General features: G+C 48.6%; 1 protein-coding gene across 2 annotated transcripts; it reads left to right on the top strand.

The window, feature by feature from the left end:
- Positions 1–208: 208 nt before the first annotated feature.
- rfwd3 (ring finger and WD repeat domain 3) lies at positions 209–20,457 on the top strand. 2 transcript variants are annotated; one of them, XM_080001696.1, is made up of 13 exons: positions 209–375; positions 3,341–3,573; positions 3,677–3,888; positions 7,815–7,870; positions 7,972–8,319; positions 9,322–9,413; positions 10,237–10,351; positions 10,493–10,721; positions 13,081–13,231; positions 15,534–15,713; positions 18,253–18,467; positions 18,564–18,778; positions 19,852–20,457. In XM_080001696.1, the coding sequence occupies exons 2-13, from the start codon at positions 3,341–3,343 to the stop codon at positions 19,993–19,995; spliced, it is 2,190 nt and encodes a 729-aa protein (XP_079857822.1). In that variant the 5' UTR covers positions 209–375; the 3' UTR covers positions 19,996–20,457. The 2 variants fall into 2 exon arrangements, with proteins under 2 accessions (XP_079857822.1, XP_079857823.1); XM_080001697.1 differs by lacking the exon at positions 15,534–15,713.
- The last annotated feature ends 89 nt before the right edge of the window (positions 20,458–20,546 follow it).

The raw sequence follows: 20,546 nt of genomic DNA, 5'->3' as shown, positions 1-20,546 counted from the left end.
CTTGAAATCACGAGGAAACATCTGGATTTGTCTTTCTTCTTTATCAGAGAGTGTTTCTTCTTGAAACACACAGGATCTACAGGAGCCATATTCTCGGATTCTTTCCCCACACGAGAGGATGCTACGTGATGACGCAACAGTAACGTGATGACGTTGAAGCTACGTGATGACGGAGCAGCGTGAGGGGGCGTGACGTGGCGCGCAGCCCGGCGCGGGGATATTCGAGCTAACGAAGCTCCACAGCGGTTAGCTCCGTTAGCTTCCCTCCGAACCCTGGAGGTGTTCGCTCCGAACCCGCTGCTGCTGCTCGGTGTGATCCGAGCTCTGGAAGTGAACGTGGTGAGAGCGACCCAGCGGGCCCCCTTCACCCCGCAGGTAAGCCGCTCCAGCCGCTGTGGAGGCGGACTGAGCGGCGCCCAGATGCAGGGTGCCGGTCTCGCGGCCTTCTAGGCCTCGGTGTTTATTTGTGTTCCGCCCCGCAGAGCGCGGCTCATTCCCAGGAGGTTAGTCCGCTGTGCTAAGAACGGGACCCTTGAATGGAGTCCGAATTTCCGATGTGGATGATGTGGGAAGGTCTCCTCTGGAGGAAGGGTTCATGGGGAGGTGGAGGAGGTGGAGGCTCCGGGAAGGTGCAGCGGCTGGGTGACGGACACGGAGCAGCTTGTAGAACTGACACGAATGGACCACATTGAGAACGACCGAACGGTGTTTTCTGATGGGACGACGTGGTTTATGTTTTATATTATTTAGAAAAATTGGCATCAAAAAGGATGAGATCCAACTTTATACACAACCTCAGGGCGGTTATGACACCACCCAGGTGCCTGTCAGTTGGACACCATCAGGTCCATTCTCCTGGAGATGCTGCTGGCCCTGTGTCTGTACCACACCTTAAAGGCGCTGGGATACTGTGGGACGTGATGGATTCTAGCTCCTAATGACACTGAAGTCTGATCGCAGAACATCCAGAGAGACCGTCTCCACCGATGACCTCTGACCCCGCCACGCTGCTCATACTGTGGCTGTGAATTTGTGACTCTGGGGCAAGCAGGGCTAGTGCTGGGTGATTTAACTATAAGTATGGCGTTAACCTTCTCCCCGATGTCGAAATAAAATAAAGCTGGATAATGTCTTCCACAGATTTGTTCATGTATAGAAGCGTTCGGCAAGTGGCAACGAAAAGCCGATCCCATTGGACGATCTAAAGCTGACCTTTCACCTCTAGCCAATTAGGTTTGTGGATATAGACAGAAGCCCCGCCCGACCCTCCTTGGTAGGGTGCACTTGTAAACACAGCGGCAGTGAAGACAGAGCGGCAGCGTCTGAAACGAGCAGCTCTGAGAAGGAGACAGACGATGCGTCATGACAACAGGGACACATACATCCATAGTTATTTGTTTTTTTTTGGATATTAAGTTCCATCCCAAAGCAGACAGAAAATATCCATTGTGCAAAATATGTCGGTGAGACGTGCAACACCACTAACTTATTTATTTAGATTTAGACCTCCTTTCCCCGTGTAATTTGTTTTTTTTGAAATGTTAATGGAAGCATGTTAAACATTCAACATGTTAAACATCATTCAACGAATACAGGATACATGCCCATATAAGGGAATAGGCATTTACATTTCCGCCCACATTCACAATCCACATTCCTTTGTGAGTGCACCAGGTATCCACCTACAGAGCAGATAAGAACATATGGAGCAGTGGGAATTAGGATGTAGCTATCAGGTGTTTTTGCACCGAACAGTCGTGGGGACTCCCTGGGGGGAGCCGGGGAGGTCCCCAGAGAACTAAGATAAGATAAACCTTTATTACCCCCACAACAGGGAAATTTGCACAGTTACAGCAGCAAAAAGCAGCAGCAAAAAGCTAGATACCTTGAAGGGCTTTTTTTTCTGCGTGCATTCCCATTGCACTGGAACTCTGAAGTTATGCTGAAGTGGTTTCAAGTTCAAGAGATTATTTGTCACATACATATACATATGGTCATACATATATGCAGTGAAATGTCGTGACACCCGGTGATTACGCACAATAAGCTCTATAAGCTGTAAAAATACTAAAATGTGCGTAATCGACACGGGGTGCTCGTGCAGGCGGCCGCAAAGGGCGGTGCCACAGTCGTGATTCTGGGTTCTATAATTATATAATATAATTAATTGTTTGTGTAAATGAAACTTATCTTAACTTACCTCCAGTACTTCCCTCACAGAGTAGAAGTTGTTATTGATTAAAACAAAGAGACTGAATGGGAAAACCACTTGAAGTAGAGCGCCAGATCGGTGGCGATGATGCAGACGTCGAAAAGATGCTGCACCGTTTCAAACTGACGCACCCCAATGGCTCCAAATGCACAAAGGAGAGGGAGTGATCAGAGTGGAGCCTGGAGAGCGGAGCGCTCCACTCCGCACGCTCCCTCCCATTACGCATTCGGGCTTTCCCCGTCACCCAATCTTCTAAACAAAACAATCAAAAACAGTGTGCTTTCATTTTCGATGCCACATGGATACTTGCGATCAAACACAAAACAAGGCCAAATTGCACACTTCAGCGTGAGTTGTGTCCGTGTTGTATTTCATCCGTAACTTTCAGGGATTTCACATTGTCCGTCCACCAAAATGTCTTTCTGAACAAATTTGAGGCGAGAAACAATCAATCCAGTTGCTGAATCTTCATCATATTAGATCCACAAGGTGTATTTAAATATTTAGTTCCGACTTTCGTAGGTTATTGGCACGCATCAGGACACTGCACAGGGATTTTTTGTTTTATTCAGTTAACGTCGGAAAAGAAAAATGAAATAAATACATCTACAATAAAATACTATTATTTTTTTATGGGCTGGACCCAGAGCGATGTGACTCAGGGGGACTCAGTCTGAGGGACTGGCGAGGGACCGTGCACCTAAGTCACTGAAGGTTCCTCTTGGGCTGGTTAGTACCTGCCTTGGAGTCACAGTTAAAAATGACCCTCCAAACGGAGTTCTAACAACAGTGAGTGTTCCTAGTTCCTGCAGTGCGAACACTCAAGAAAGGGAGGGTTCCTCCTAAAACTTATGTTCCTTCTTAGAACTACGAAAAAGTTCCTGCGGTGCAAAAACGCTGGTTGTTCCAGAGAGCTGAGAGAAAGAGGATCCGAACACTTTTTAGGTTAAAGTTATGGGAACTTAGTGATTTTCCATCGCAGTGTAATCCGGCTTTGGTAGAGTGGATGGAGGCCGTAGTGTGCTGCCATGCAGACGGTGACTTGTAAACAACAAGCATGGCCGCTGAATATGAACATAGTATACGAACATCAGGTTTTGAGGTAACGAGGCTCTCTCCTCCTCTCAGATGGAGGCCATGGAGGTGGACCCCCAGCTGGGGGCTCCGCCCAGCCAGGCGGACGGCGTGCACTTGCCCTTCATTATCGATGACTCTGGCAGCAGCACGGAACTGGAGGATGATGACGATGAAGAGCCAGCGCGTCTCCCCACCACCTGGGCATTCAGCCAGCGGGCACAGCCCAGCACGGTGCAGGGGAGGGGTGCAGCCACACAGCGCCCGGTGAGGAGCCGGAGAACCAGGTAGGACAGTTCTGATGTTCTAAACAGTGGGTTGGGGGTGAGGAAGTTTCCAGGTGCACATGGTGGTGGCGGTGTACAGACTGCTCCGGGTGTGTTTCTGCAGACAGGGCCTGAGGGTGCACTACCCCCGGCAGGACGCCCCGCCCTCCAGAGGTTTCCCGGATTTCCTGCTGCGTGTCCCGGCCGCTAGCGCCTCCCAACCCGAGTCTGACAGCAGCACAGAAATCAGCGAGTCTGGGGACGAGGCGTCCACCCCTCCTTTGGCCCTGGGCCTGCGGGTGGCCCCCGAGGGCCCCCCACTGGAGCCCCCTGAAGGTCAGTCTGACGCTGTGTCGGAAATTCATACTAGTATCCTGTGTACTATGCCAAATTCATGTTTAAGTGTGTCTGAAACTATTGAATGCATTAAATGTACCAGGTTCTTTCCGGTTGTGGAGGCAAATAGAAATCGTCAATAGCTCGTTAAAATTTGCCTTTTACCGATTCTTACCTGAAATCATTGTATGCCACCCTTGCCTCAATTAGTGATAATACTGAAAATGGGATTATGCCGCCAAAAAATAATGACAGTGCCACAACAAAGGATGCGAAAAATAGGCAAGTACCCCCGTCAACTCCAAACACTAGTCACAATCCACTGTGCACGCCGTCCACCTGATTGGCGAATCCACTGAGAAACCTCCACAATGGTTCATATCTGAGAGGGAGAAGGGAATACAGAGGATTGAGACCATGATTGAGGGACGTTTATCTAAACTGTCTGAAACGATTGAGAAAGTCATCAGGGACAAAGAAGCAATTGGTCACTGAGTCAAGTGCATCGAGGGGAAACAGGTGAGTTTGACGACTCCTTAGCCGCAATGCAGCAGGAGTTTGTTCATACGGCATTCAACAGGGATGGCTACCTAAGATACTCGATTTAGAAGGGGAAACTTTCGAAGTGCACAGGTCGCTGCAGCAGCGCCCAGCAGACAGTCCCAGGCCCCGTGCCGTTGTGATCCGGCTCCTCCGTTACTCCGACACCGTCAAGATCATCGATGCAGCCCGGAACAAAAGCTCACTTCAATATGGCAATTTGACTGTCATGATTTTCAGAGACGTCCTCTACAGCCCTGTACAATAAGAGGAAAGCCTTTGCTCCACTGAAAAAGAAAACCAAAAGAAGAGGACATTACTTTCAGATTGCTGCATCCGACCACCTTTACTATGGATTTAGAGGGAGGAAGGCAATGCAACGCCACAAGGTGCTGAAAACTACTAGAAGAAATATCACCCAGACGTGCTGCAAGACTAACAAGCGTATTATCCCGATTTTGCTGTCTTCATTTTTTTCTTCGCCCGAGGACTTCGTGTTTGCCCTGACTTAACTTTATTCTTCAACATGGGATCCCTGTTCTCTTGGGAGTCGGAGCACTGTTTTGTTTTCGGTCTTTGTTTCTCATGTCTGTTTAAGAATCTTGAAAAGCAGCATTTTCAAACGCAAAATGAGATGACTTTTGACTTGCTAAACAACAAAAGGATTGAGTATGACGTGCTAGCCACTCGAGTGATTGAAAATGCAATGGCCAGAACTAAACAAAAGTATTATGAACATGGGGATAAGAGTGGTAAATGACTAGCCTGGCAGATCCAAAAAGAGGACAGCTCAAGATGTTCCCCTCAGTTAAGATCAGTGATGGTGTCACTGTAGTTCATAATCCTAAACTTATTAATGAAACCTTCAAGGACTTCTACCTGGACCTGTACTCCTCTCAGGGTGTAGATACTCATAAAATGAATAACTGCTTGACGGGACTCACCATGGCAGGGTTGACTGCGGAGACACGGGACAGTCTAGAAGCTGACATTACTAAACAGGAAGTTCTAGGTGCAATAGGAAAGCTTTCGGGAGGAAAATCGCCAGGGCCAGATGGGTATGGACTCCTACAAAGCATTTACATCAAATCTGTTTGCCCCACTGATATATATGTTTAAGCATGCACTTGAGATCCACCAGCTGCCCAAAACAGGCTCTGATTACAGTTCTGTTAAAGCCAGGCAAAGATCCAGAACTCTGTGGATCCTATAGGCCCATTGCCCTACTCTCATCAGAATATAAAGCTATTACCAAGGTTATAGCCACCAGACTGTGAATGTGATACCTAGCCTTATAAATAAATTTCAGACTGGCTTCATTCAAAATCACCTTTCCTCTGATAATATTAGAAGGTTCTTCAACATAATTCACTGTGACAAAAAAATCAATAGCCCTCTAATGGCCCCTTCACTGGATGCTGAAAAGGCATTTGATCGTTTAGAATGGTCCTTTCCTTTTGCAGTTTTACAAAAAATGAATTTTGCGCCAAATTTAATACGAATGACTCAGAAGCTCTATCTCAATCCAACAGCTATGAATTGAACAAATGCCAATATTACTTCTTTTCCCCTTCTCTTTTCCCCCGTCACGTGGTTAACGGCAGGGTTGTCCCTTGTCTCCGCTACTCTTCTCATTGGCAGTTGAACCCCTCGCCATCGCTATAAGAGCACACCCTGTTCTTGAGGGTGTTACGGTGGAACAGGAAAAGCACGTCATCTTGCTATAGACTGATGATATGTTGTACTTGATCAATGTGGGGTCATCTCTCCCTGCCCTGCACTCCCTATTAGATGAGTATAGCTGTATCTGAGGATACAAAGTAAACACAAATAAAAGTGTGTTAATGTTATTATTTATTTTATTATATTATGTATTAGCATGGGAAAACGTCCCCTTCCGTTGGGAATCCTATAATCTTTGTTATCTTGGTTTGTAAATACACAACCAATGAGATCAAATGTTCTTCCTCAATTATGACCCCCTGTTTAGAAAAGTGGAAGTAGATTTGGAAAGGTGGAAGTCTTTACCTTTATCCCTAATTGGACAAATAAACTGTATAAAAATGAATACCCTACCAAATGTACTTTATCTTTTTCAAGCACTCCCAACACCAATCCCAAAAGCCTTCTTTAAAAATTTGGATAGACAGATTTCTAGATTCCTGTGGAATGGTAAAGTTCCTAGAGTCAAGCTTAAAACCCTATGTTGTCCCACCGAACAAGGAGGGCTAAATCTACCTGACTTTTATTTATACTATCAGGCTGCGCAATCCAGAGCTATTTGCACATGGATGAAAGACTTGGAACTTCCTCCAGCGTGGAAACGAATTGAACAGTCTCATGCTGCTGAAGTGTTGTAGAGTATTCCATTTATTCACTCTTATCACAATCAGAAAAACTTAACCCAAAATCATTTGATAAAACATACATCTAAAGTAAGGCATGAAGTCAGAGTAAAGTTCCAAAGTGTACGCAATATACAGATCTATCCCATTCCATTTGAATCCTGTTTTACCTGGAGCATTGAGAGATGGCGTTACTAGAGACTGTTATAACAGAGGAATATGTGCATTTGGACAGCTATGAGGACAACAATCTGAAGTCCTTTGAACAGTTGAGATCCTCTTTTGGGCTTCCTTCGGCACACTTTTTAAAATACCTACAGGTTAGAGATTATATTGGAGTGCAGCAGGGTGGGAAACTTGTCCCGTTAGAGGACCTCCAGATAGATATTTTTTTTTTAGACATTTTTGGTTTTCCATCGGGCAAAAGTTGTGGATAGTACCTGGTAGTTATTTTGGTACCGCCACATCAAGGTTCCAAGCGACCATAGGCGGTACCTGTCATGTGAAAAAACTGCAGATTACTGATTGGTCAGTGAATCGTCACTGCATCTGTGTCGTCATTGTGCAACATGGACAAGAGATGGACTGAGAACATGTCCCCATATGGGGATTTCCATTTAATAAGCAAATAAATGCATCCATGATTTAAACAAAACAACTAATTATTGGTTTTGTTTGGAAGCACGAAATGTGCCGGATTGCTCAGTCATTGGAGACCAGAGTATTTATTTTTAGAAAGGATAGAAATAAACAAGTTATCGTCTCCAGGGTCTTTATTTAAAAAAAATAAAAAATGCCAAGAAACCCAGAAAAGCTTATGCAGCCTAACACCGAGAATCAAGAACACCATCCCATCCACAGCCTCATTCTTCCTGTGTGTTGCATTGGAAGATGACGTCGCCACAGTTTTGCTATCTTCAGTGGAAACGCAATACCTGGTACCACAGTGAGGAGAGTCCAGTTGAGTTCAGCCAGTTCCAAGCGGTGGAAAAGCTCCATATGTGCTGCAGTCCGTGTCTCATGTCTCCGTTCCGTCTCCAGAACCCAGGGCTGTTCCAGACACTGTGACAATGGAGCCTGGAGATGAACCCGCACAGGTGAGACCAGAGGGGGCGGGGCCAGGAACTGTCATAGCTTCTCAGCTTTTAACCCACAAACTACTTTTTAACACTATGACATAAACCTCTGCTGTTCCCAGTCAGTCCCTGTGGCTCCAGAAGCTCCAGTCCCAGAAGCTCCAGTCCCAGAAGCTCCAGTCCCAGAAGCTCCAGTCCCAGAAGCTCCATTCCCAGAAGCTCCAGTCCCAGAAGCTCCAGTCCCAGAAGCTCCAGTCCCAGAAGCTCCAGTCCCAGAAGCTCCAGTCCCGGCAGCCCTTCCATCGTCTCATGCGGAGGAGGGTGAAGGAGCTACATGCTCCATCTGCTTTGAGGCCTGGACCACGGCTGGACCTCACCGGCTGGCTGCCCTGCGCTGCGGGCACCTGTTTGGCTTCACCTGCATCAACCGCTGGCTGAAGGGCCAGGCTCAGAGTGCCAAGTGTCCCCAGGTGAGTGGACCCTACAATGTCCGAAAGTGAGTGGACCCCACGATGTCCGAATGTGAGTGGACCCCACGATGTCCCCAGGTGAGTGGACCCCACGGTGTCCCCGGGTGAGTGGACCCCACGGTGTCCCCGGGTGAGTGGACCCCACGGTGTCCCCGGGTGAGTGGACCCCACGGTGTCCCCGGGTGAGTGGACCCCACGGTGTCCCCGGGTGAGTGGACCCCACGGTGTCCCCGGGTGAGTGGACCCCATGGAGCCAGAGCACCAAGTGTCTCCAGAGGTTTCCAAGATGCTCCGAGGGGGACAGTTACAGAGGTTAGAAGTTTAGAGTCTAGACTGTAGAAGCAGACACTTGGAGACAGTCCAGGGAGAGGAAATAAAAGCATGCATGAACATTTCTGGTTTGGACATAACCTACCTGAGTTTGGCAATGCTCCTCCTGAACATTTCCTTTTTAGTAAATTCTTAAATTTAAGTATAGATTGCTATCAAAAGCAATCGTGAGTTGTGTGAGTTGTAGCCTGGTACACTATACATGGGGGAGAAACCACGTTCACAATTCATTACCATTAGTTTTTGTGTAGTTATTTTGTATAGTCAGTGCCATTATTTTTAACGTCCAGAATATCTTATTTATTTATTTTTTTAAGCGGCTGGCAGTTCGCTCCTGTACAATTATAGGGGCAACACTGATGTTGATACATACACAAAGGTTCATTTACCTCGATCAAGCAGAAGAGAAATAGAGCCGTGTGATGTTCAATCTGTGAGGTTATATTGCCCGGTCCAAAGAGAAGAACCTCAGATTGATCAATTTTTCATGCAAGAAGGGCGAACCCTAACCCTTAATAGAGTTTGGCACACACTGCAGATGGACACCTGCTCGCTGCTAGGATTTGCACCGGGTTGTGCACGTCAGCGGCGTCGGCACATTACCACGACTTTATTAGTGGAACGGTCCGTTGGGTCGCTGGTCCTGGTTCCAACTCTCGTCTCTCCTCGCAGTGCAACAAGAAGGCCAAGCGCTCGGATGTGGTGCTACTCTACGCCCCCAGGCTGCGAGCGCTGGACAACTCGGAGCAGGAAGCCATAAAGAAGTGAGTTGTGCATGAACCGGCTTTTTAAGATGAAGACTTAGTTCATTCAGAAAACACGTCATAATAAAGCAGGTGATTGACACCTTTCCCATTGCCGGGAGAAATGCAGTTTCTTTCTGGTGCGTCACGTTGGACGTCACAAACACGCCGGGAAAGGGGCGTGTCATGTTCCAGTGTGATGGAGGACAAAACAGTTGAGGAGACAGCAACTTAAACAAACAACCACATAAAAGTGTAAAAGTAAAAAAACTATTATTTAAACTATTTTGAGCCGTTCAAAAGAACGTTTTCGTTCATGAACGACAGTAGAAGCAGGTGGAGCATGCTGCCGCTGCTCACCTTGGGTGGTGGGGAGCGGGGACCGGCTGGGGGCGGAGCCGGAGTGACTCGGAGACGGTGGGGAGGGTGGGGGTTCTCCGCCGCGGTCCCCGCGGAGCCATCCACACTCACAACATTTCACCATCCAACACGCGGGAAAAAGTCAATCACTTGTGATTTTGGATTCTAAACAGGATATGAAAGAATGATATTCCTGATATTAAGGCACCGACGTGTGGAACTTCAACTGGCGTCGCCTTGCGCAGGTAGAGGGGCCAAAGTGAACGTCGCCCGGGGTGTCGTGTTACATCAGAGCCGATCGGAGGCGGAGCCGATTATAACCCGGGTCTGTTGCAGGGTCATGTAGGGTCACCCGGGACTGAAACTCTGGTTTTACCTTTCCCACTGCTCACAAGTTCCGGATGTGAGCCGGTGTTACTGGGTTTTCGGTGAAAACAACCCCATGAATTATTCTGGGTTAAAATTGTTATGGCGCCCCCTGCAGGTTGTTGCAGATGGAGGAGTCTCAGCGCAGGAAAGCTGAGCTGGAATCTGCTCAGTGCCGCCTGCAGCTGCAGATGGTGACGGAGGAGTGCGGGAAGCTGCGGAAACAACTGCAGGTCAGACTGATGATATCACTACCTGTTGGATCATGGCATCAGGAAGACCACCTCACTCAAATCTGATTCTTTATTACAATGACGTAAGGTTCATTTAATGACATCGCAGCTAAGCCCCGCCCCTCCTGTCTATGTGTTTAGGAGCTGAAGGCCTTGATGTCCCGGACAGGAAGTGGAGCCTCGTCCTTCCCGGGGGGCTCCGGGGTCCTGGGTCTGTCCCAGAGGGTGGATGGGTCCAGGTTGGCCCAGTTCACCTTCTCCAAGGCGGTCCAGGTGTCGCAGACGGGGGGGTGCAGGGTCCTATCGTACTGCCGGCCCCTGAGCTGTCTGCTGGCCTCGCAGCCGTCCCCCTCCACCACCTTGGTCCCCGGTACGACGCCGCTCAATGCTGGTGTTTACATTTAGGACGTGTGTTATCCTTTTCCAGGAGGCTGACCCAAATCTCCAGGTTTTTGTCGAGTTCTAATGAACAGAGACTGAGGGCTCAGGCAGGACGCGGCGTCGGCACCGTGCTGTCATGTTTCGTGACACTTTGTTCCCAGAATCAGGGCCGGTTGGCAGCGCCAGTCAGGCCCCAGAATTCTGTCATCAAAGGTCTGGAATGTTTGGAATGTCTAACGGCTCCTCTACCTCCTGGTCCTCTACCTCCTGGTCCTCCTCCTCCTGGTCCTCCTCCTCCTGGTCCTCCTCTTCCTCTTCCCCCTGGTCCTTCTCTTCCTCCTGGTCCTCCTCCTCCTCTTCCTCCTGGTCCTCCCACTCCTCCTCTTCCTCCTGGTCCTCCCACTCCTCCTCCTCCTCTTCCTCCTGGTCCTTCTCCTCTTCCTCCTGGTCCTCCTCCTCTTCCTCCTGGTCCTCTTCCTCCTGGTCCTACTACTCCTCTTCCTCCTGGTCCTCCTCTACCTCCTGGTCCTCCTCTACCTCCTGGTCCTCTTCTTCCTCCCGGGTCCTCTTCTTCCTCCTGGTCCCCCTCTTCCTCCTGGTCCTCCTCTACCTTCTGGTCCTCTTCTTCCTCGTCTTCCGCCTCTTCCTCCTCCTCCTGGTCCTCTTCCTCCTCCTGCTGTTCCTCCTCCTCCTGGTCCTCCCCCTTCCTCCTCCTCCTCCTCCTACTCCTCCTCCTCCTCCTGCTGTTCCTCCTGGTCCTCCTCTTTCTCCTGGTCCCCCTCTTCCTTCCGGGTCCTCTTCCTCCTGGTCCCCCTCTTCCTCCTGGTCCCCCTCTTCCTCCTGGTCCCCCTCTTCCTCCTCCTCCTGGTCCTCTTCCTCCTCCTCCTGGTCCCCCTCTTCCTCCTGGTCCCCCTCTTCCTCCTGGTCCCCCTCTTCCTCCTGGTCCCCCTCTTCCTCCGGGTCACCCTCCTTTTCCTCATCCTCCTCTTCCTCCTGGTCCTTCTCTTTCTCCTGGTCCTCCCCCTGCTGGTCCTCTTTTTCCTCCTGCTGGTCCTCCTCTTCCTCCTGCTGGTCCTTCTCTTCCTCCTCCTGGCCCCCCTCTTCTTCCTGGTCCCCCTCTTCCTCCTGGTCCCCCTATTCCTCCTGGTCCCCCTCTTCCTCCTGGTCCTCCTCTTCCTCCTGGTCCCCCTCTTCCTCCTGGTCCTCCTCTTCCTCCTTGTCCTCCTCTACCTCCTGGTCCTCTTCTTCCTCGTCCTCCGCCTCTTCCTCCTTCTCCTGGTCCTCTTCCTCCTGGTCCTCCTCCTACTCCTCCTCCTCCTGGTCCTCCTCTTCCTCCTGGTCCTCTTCCTCCTCCTGGTCTACCTCTTCCTCCTGGTCCCCCTCTTCCTCCTGGTCCTCCTCCTACTCCTCCTCCTGCTGTTCCTCCTCCTCCTGCTGTTCCTCCTCCTCCTGGTCTACCTCTTCCTCCTGGTCCTCCTCTTCCTCCTGGTCCTTCTCTTTCTCTTGGTCCTTCTCTTTCTCCTGGTCCTTCTCCTGCTGGTCCTCCTCTTCCTCCTGCTGGTCCTCCTCTTCCTCCTGGTCCTTCTCTTCCTCCTTGTCCTCCTCTTCCTCCTGGTCCGCCTCTTCCTCCTCCTCCTGGTCCTCCTCTTCCTCCTGGTCCTCCTCCTCCACCTGCTGTTCCTCTACCTCCTGTTCCTCCTCTACCTTCTGGTCCTCTTCTTCCTCGTCTTCCGCCTCTTCCTCCTCCTCCTGGTCCTCCTCCTCCACCTGCTGTTTCTTTTCCTCCTGGTCCTCCTCTTCCTCCTGGTCCTCCTACTCCTCATCCTCTTCCTCCTGGTCCTCCTCTTCCGCCTGGTCTTCTTCCTCCTCCTGGTCCACCTCTTCCTCCTGGTCCTCCTCTTCCTCCTGGTCCTCCTCCTCCTCCTGGTCCACTTTCTCCTCCTCTTCCTCCTGGTCCTCCTCTTCTCCTCCTCCTCCTGTTCCTCCTGGCCCTCCTCTTCCTCACCCCTGTACTCCTCTTCCTCCTGGTCCTCCTCTTCCTCCCCCCCTGTACTCCTCTTCCTTCTTGCCCTCCTCTTCCTCCTGGTCCTCCTCTTCCTCCTGGTCTTCCTCCTCCTGCTGGTCCTCCTCCTCTTCCTCCTCCTACTCATCCTGGTCTTCCTCTTCCTTCTGGTCTTCATCTTCTCCTCCTCCTCCTCCTCTTCCTTTTGGTCTTCCTCTTCTCCTCCTCCTCCTACTCATCCTGGTCCTCCTCCTCCTGCTGGTCCTCCTCCTCTTCCTCCTGGTCTTCCTCTTCTCCTCCTCCTCTTCCTACTGGTCCTCCTCCTCATTCTCCTCCTCCTCCTCAGGCTATGGGGTGAAGAAGGTCAGTGCTGTGAACCTGAAGGGCGGTCAGTACATCCCCACGCACTCCAAGCAGATCAGAGGGTTAGCCTTCAACACGCAGGACGACAGTCTGATGCTGTCTGCGGGCCTGGACAACACCATAAAACTGACCAGGTACTACTGACCTGCCACTTCTCAACTACTGACCTGCCACTACTCAACTACTGACCTGCCACTACTAAACTACTGACCTGCTACTACTCAACTACTGACCTGCCACTACTAAACTACTGACCTGCTACTACTCAACTACTGACCTGCCACTACTAAACTACTGACCTGCTACTACTCAACTACTGACCTGCCACTACTAAACTACTGACCTGCTACTACTCAACTACTGAGCTGCCACTACTCAACTACTGACCTGCCACTACTCAACTACTGACCTGCCACTACTCAACTACTGAGCTGCCACTACTCAACTACTGACCTGCCGCTACTCAACTACTGAGCTGCCGCTACTCAACTACTGAGCTGCCGCTACTCAACTACTGAGCTGCCACTACTCAACTACTGACCTGCTACTACTCAACTACTGACCTGCCACTACTCAACTACTGACCTGCCACTACTCAACTACTGACCTGCCACTACTCAACTACTGACCAGCTGCTACTCAACTACTGACCTGCCGCTACTCAACTACTGACCTGCCGCTACTCAACTACTGACCTGCCGCTACTCAACTACTGACCTGCCGCTACTCAACTACTGACCTGCTACTACTCAACTACTGACCTGCTACTACTCAACTACTGACCTGCTACTACTCAACTACTGACCTGCCACTACTCAACTACTGACCTGCCGCTACTCAACTACTGACCTGCCACTACTCAACTACTGACCAGCTGCTACTCAACTACTGACCTGCTACTATTCAACTACTGACCTGCTACTACTCAACTACTGACCAGCTACTACTGACCTGCCACTACTCAACTACTGACCTGCCACTACCCAACTACTGACCTGCTGCTACTCAACTACTGACCTGCCACTACTCAACTACTGACCTGCCACTACTCAACTACTGACCTGCCACTACTCAACTACTGACCTGCCACTACTCAATTACTGACCAGCTACTACTCAACTACTGACCTGCCGCTACTCAACTACTGACCTGCTGCTACTCAACTACTGACCTGCCACTACTCAATTACTGACCTGCCACTACTCAACTACTGACCTGCTACTACTCAACTACTGACCTGCTACTATTCAACTACTGACCAGCTACTACTCAACTACTGACCAGCTACTACTGACCTGCCACTACTCAACTACTGACCTGCCACTACTCAACTACTGAGCTGCCACTACTCAACTACTGAGCTGCCACTACTCAACTACTGACCTGCTACTACTCAACTACTGACCAGCTACTACTCAACTACTAACCTGCATTCATTTTTTTGGGGATAATGGTCTTGTTTAACTCTGACTACCGTATTTTCCGCACTATAGGGTGCACTGGATTATAAGGCGCACTACTGACCTGCCACTGTCAATGAATGGTCTATTTTCGATCTTTTTTCATATATAAAGCGCACCGGACTATAAGGCGCATTAAGCGAAACAAAACAGTCAGCTAAGTCAGTCAGTCAAACTTTATCAAACGTGTTCACAATAACTCTCAACATTGTTCAAACGTTAATGAGCATATTCACAATAACTCCCAACCTTGTACAGTTTCAACACGTAAAATACAACACAATACACTCACTTTCAGTTCATTCCTCCTCCACAAATCCCTCAAATTCCACATCTTCAGTGTTGGAGTTTAACAGTTGGGTGATTACGGCATCGGAAACGGAAACGGAAACTCTGTGTGGTCTTCTTTACTTGGCGCAGGTCATCTTCTTGCTTCCTCCACTTCCGTACCATTGATTCATTAATGTTGAATTCTCTCGCAGCTGCTCTATTCCCATGTTCTACTGCGTGACTGATAGCCTTGAGTTTGAAGTCCGCGTCGTAAGCGTGTCTCTTGACATGGGCCATTTTGGGGTCCTTATACACCCACACCGTAATATTATGGTGAAGCAGAGTATGTATTACTCCGACGCTCCTGACTACGGTAGCCGTAATGCTGCAAGCGGTGCGGCTTTGTAGTTTACCAAAGTCGTACTAAAACATGTTGACGGAGCGCCGTGTACCACACAAAATCGCTTCGAGGTCAGTCAGCACAACCAGAATTAATCCATATATTAGGCGCTCCGGATTATAAGGCGCACTGTCGTTTTTTGAGAAAATTAAAGGCTTTTAAGTGCGCCTTTTAGTCCGGAAAATACGATAGATTCAGAAAGAAGGTGTGTGTGTGTGTCTAGTACAGAGACAGTGACGTGTGTGTGTGTGTGTGTCTGTGTGTGTGTGTGTGTGTGTGTGTGTGTGTGTGTGTGTGTGTGTGTAGCCTGCTGACCAACACCTTGGTCCAGACCTACAACACAGGGCGGCCGGCGTGGAGCTGCTCCTGGTGCCATGACAACACTAACTATGTGTTCGCCGGCCTTAGCAACGGCTCTGTGCTGGTGTACGACACCAGAGACACCAGCACACACATCCAGGAGCTGGAGCCCCCGCTACGGTCCAGGTGCACAAAAAGTGTGTGTGTGTGTGGTTCGGGATATTTGTCTTTCGGGTGAAATTGATGGAAAATGTAAAAAGTTGACGCTACAGTGATATGATATGATGAAAGTAGAGCATTTAAGTAGAAGCATGAAATGGTGATTTCCTCATCTCAAACAATTCACTGAAACAAAAGCCAACAACAGTGGTGGGTTTACCACAACAACAAATGTCAATGTCTCAATAACTTGTCATGTGGCCTTGAGCATCAGTTACAGCTTGACAAGGACGTCTCATGCTGTTCACAAGTCGACTTATTGTCTGCTGAGGCCTGGCCCCCCACTCTTCTTGAAGGGGGCCCTCAGGTCATTGAGGTTGTGGGGTACAGAGTTAGGAGCCTCTACACGGCCACTCAGCTCAACGGTTGTGACGTCACTCAGCGTTTGCGTCGAAAGACGCAGGGTGTGCACGTGCAGCACTGTTCTATCTATGCGAGTTATTTCATATACACACACACGCTACTCACAAAAAGTTCTGGATATTTGTCTTTCGGGTGAAATTGATGGAAAATGTAAAAAGTTGACGCTCCAGTGATATGACATGATGAAAGTAGAGCATTTAAGTAGAAGATACAATGGTGATTTCCTCATCGCAAACTATGTATTGAAACAAAAGCCAACAACAGTGGTGGGTTTACCACAACAACAAATGTCAACGTCTCAATAACTTGTCATGTGACCTTGAGCATCAGTTACAGCTTGACAAGGACGTCTCATGCTGTTCACAAGTCGACTTATTGTCTGCTGAGGCCTGGCCCCCCACTCTTCTTGAAGGGGCCCCTCAGGTCATTGAGGTTCTGGGGCACAGAGTTACTCAGCTGAGCCCATAGGTTTTCTATGGGATTCAGGTCTGGAGAAAGTGCAGGCCACTCCATTTGAGGTGCCCCAGTCTCCAGCAGCCGTTCCCTATTGATGCCACCTCCATGAGCTGGAGTGTTGTCCTCCATGAAGATGAAATGAGGCCTGTGTTGTTCATGCAGAGGCACAATGACTGGATGAATGATGTCATTCAGGTAGTATGGGCTTGTCACTGTACCATTCACAAAGTGTAGGGCAGTTCTGTATTGACTAGACACACCTGCCCACACTGTACCACCACCACCACCAAAGGCTCGTCTGGTGACAACAGTGGCTGATGCGTAGCGCTCTCCTTGACGTCTCCATCATTTCTGCTCAAGGTGAATGGACGTTCATCAGAGAACAGCACTGAGGCCCCTGGTCCCTCGTCCAGCGTCAACGCTCCCTGGCCCCTGCAAGACCATGATGCCTGTGCCTGGTGGTGTGGTCAGGTGCCCTTGCAGGTGGTCTAGCACGCAGACCACGCTGATGTCAACGGTTTTGAATGGTCTGACGTGACACTTGGTGCCTCTCACCTCCCTTAAATGTGCCTGGAGTTGAGTGGCATCATCATGCGGTTCCTCAGGCCACTGTTCACAATGAAGTGCTCATCAGTGTGGGATGTGGCCAAAGCACGTCCACTTCTATGCCTTTCTGTGACTCTTCCAGTCTCTGTATCTCTGTTGCAAGCTGCTGATGACGCTCTGTGACACTCTAAGCTCAGTGGCCACTTCCCTCTGACAACATCCTGTTTGAAGCCTCACCAGCCGAGGTGCTGTTGATCAGTTGTTAGGTGTGGTCTTGGTCTCATGATGTCAACATGTGAACAGCATGATGAAGAGGACTGTTTCAATACCAACTCTAATTGAACCAGGACATGCATTGGTGGATTCATGGGTCAAACACTTGTTGTGAATTTTTCCGTTCAGCTCCTTGTTAGAGAACAGCAAGTTGTGCAAAAAGTACTGAAACATTGAACAGTTGGACATGTGCATTCAAAAGTTTAGAGAAGGTCAAATGAAGTTCAGCTGTAAAGGTTATAGTGCATTTTAGGTTCATCCTGAAATTTCACCCGAAAGCCCAATATCCCTAACTTTTTGTGAGTAGTGTATATACACACACACACACACACACATATCTATCTATCTATCTATCTATCTATCTATCTATCTATCTATCTATCTATCTATCTATCTATCTATCTATCTATCTATCTATCTATCTATCTATCTATCTATCTATCTATCTATCTATCTATCTATCTATCTATCTATCTATCTATCTATCTATCTATCTATCTATCTATCTATCTATATACACACACACACACACACACACACACACACACACACACAACAAACCAGGTGAAGATAACGTGTTACTTGAGCCCTAGAGTCCATTTTTATTTACTGTTTTGGTTGTGTGGTTGTATTTTATTTGTGTTTTTTTGTTTATTTACATTATTTTCATATTTCTATATCGGTGGCAAAAGTCTTAAAATGACATTTATATTGTTTATCGCAATCATTTCTTGGACAATATATCCTCCAACAAAGGTAGTTATTGTGACAGGTCTATACACACACACAGAAACAGTTTGTTTGTAGAATCATCTACCAACTTTAAGAACAGGATTAGCATTAGCGTCCTGCTAACCTGTGTGTGCAGGTGTCCCGTGGCATCTCTCTGCTACGTGCCCCGCGCCGCCTCCAGTGCCTTCCCCTGCGGGGGGCTGCTTGCCGGCTCGCTGGAGGGGGGCTGCTTCTGGGAGCAGGTGGACAGCGCCACCTACAGGCCACACCTCCTGCCGCTGGAGAGCGGAGGCTGCACTGACATCCAGCTGGAGCCTGACACCCGGCACTGCCTGGTCACCTACCGCCCAGGTAGCACCCGCTAAGCCGGCCTTTCGGATGAGCTATGATGAAAGAATGAACCTTGACCCCTGCACTGTGACCTTTGACACCCCCCCCCTCCCCCAGGGCGCTTCAACCCCTCCCTGCGCCATGTCCTGATGGAGCTGACCCGGGAGCCTCAGAGGGACTCGAACCAGCACCCATGCTGCTCCTGCTCCCCGGTGCAGACCTTTAGTGCCGGCTCATCCTGCAAGCTGCTCACCAAGAACGCAGTGCTGCCCCGGCCGGGGGGCGGAGCCACGCTGGTGTGCACCGGCGACGAGGCGTCCAGCTCCACCCTGGTCAGTTAAGGTTCTAGGACCGGGGGGGGGGGGGTGTGTGTGTGTGTGTGGGTGGGTGGGTGGGTGGGTGGGTGTGTGTGGCAGAGTTTCCGGTACAAGTACAAGTTGTTGCCGTCAACGTGTCCTGGAAGATTAATTTCCTGGACAAACGGGAGAAACTCCAGTCAAATATTACCTGTGTTTATTGAGCTTAAAAACACTTGATAGGCAGGTTATATAAAGAATGACATCATCAAGGCATGTATATTTATAATATTTTAAATGTAATATTAAAAATAAAATAAAGTCCTGTCAGTTAACGCCTTTTTAAAAATGAATAAATAAATATTACGCATATCACTACTTGAAATCAAATAATTTCTGTTTGTGATCAATAAGTAACAAGTGCAGCCGCTTTAATTAACATTTCACGACAATAACATTTGGATCAAATCAAAAACAAAATAAAAATGCCAAGTAGGTCTAAATAAATAATAAAGTTTGTGGTGTTATTTTACACAATGGATATTTAGCCTCTGCTTTGGGTCAGAACTTAAATATAATAAAAACGCCAAACGATGGATGTTTGTGTCCCAACGACACATCATCTTCCTGCTTCTCAGAGTTGTTGACGCTAAGGCTCCGTCTCCGCTCCGTCTGTTTTCTGTGTTTACAAGCACCACCTGTCCACCAGGGAGGGGGCGGGGCTTAGTTCTTTATCCACAAATGTGATTGGTCAGAGGTGAAGCTCTCAGATCAGCTTTAGATCGTCCGAACTGATTGGCTACCCATTGCAACTTGCTGAAATGAGCAGATCTGTGGAATGTTTTCATGGAAATTATCCACAGAACTTATTCAAATTGTACTTGGAAGGAATTATTTTCACCGGATGTTATGACCCAGAGATTTAAATATGTTGGACTTCAACACATTTTCCCGTCAGAAACCTGCAAGTGTGTGTGTGTGTGTGTGTGTGTGTGTGTGTGTGTGTGTGTGTGTGTGTGTGTGTGTGTGTGTGTGTGTGTGTGTGTGTGTGTGTGTGTGTGTGTGTGTGTGTGTGTGTGTGTGTGTGTGTGTGTGTGTGTCGTCTCCAGGTCTGGGATGCAGGGAGTGGCTCTCTTCTCCAGAAGCTTCCTGCCGATCATCCTGTCATGGACATTTGTCCATTTCAGGTGAATGGAGACCACTTCCTGGCGTCGCTGACGGAGAAGATGCTGAAGATCTACAAGTGGGAGTAGAGAGAGAGACATGGAGGTCTGTCGCTCTCTCTCTCTCTCTTTAATGCACAGTGTTGGGTGCCTCCATATCTCTGGATTCCCTGTTTACATTCCAAACCTTCTGAAAAACATTGGCTCTTCAAGAACGACAACAACCACTGACCTCCTCCCCTGATCTAAAGTTATACATTATTTGTTTTAGTCTGTTATGAATAAAAATTCTGAATACACTTTATTTCCTTCTGTCATGTGACCAGATCTGTCCCAACTCTACCTTCAGACATGACATCTTATTGCATTGTTATAACTTGTTGTAACATGGTATTGCATGTAATGACATGTTGTCTAGAAGGTTTTCCCTCAGAATGGAGAGTGTTGTGATGTCACTTTCAGTGTGATGCGTCCACCAGCCTCAAACGTCTTAATGTCAAAGGACAATGGAAGAATGTTTTATTTTTTAATACAAAACATAGAGTGTACATATACTACCATTTTTTTGGGCTATTTCAAATGTAATAAAGATGTATCTTTACAAAACTGTTTTTTTTTTTATTGTTTGCTCGAATCAAATA

Source organism: Zeus faber (assembly GCF_960531495.2).
Source record: "Zeus faber genome assembly, chromosome: 6".
Lineage (NCBI taxonomy): Eukaryota > Metazoa > Chordata > Actinopteri > Zeiformes > Zeidae > Zeus > Zeus faber.
Note: the sequence above shows the minus strand (reverse complement) of the source record. Positions and strands in the feature narration are given on the sequence as shown.

Bases quoted from the DNA above. Each gene is read 5' to 3' on its own strand.
- rfwd3 (XM_080001696.1), top strand. From the start codon at position 3,341: ATGGAGGCCATGGAGGTGGACCCCCAGCTGGGGGCTCCGCCCAGCCAG. The intron at 3,889-7,814 runs GTCAGTCTGACG...TTCCGTCTCCAG, and splicing joins CCCACTGGAGCCCCCTGAAG to AACCCAGGGCTGTTCCAGAC. The intron at 15,714-18,252 runs GTGCACAAAAAG...CTGTGTGTGCAG, and splicing joins GAGCCCCCGCTACGGTCCAG to GTGTCCCGTGGCATCTCTCT.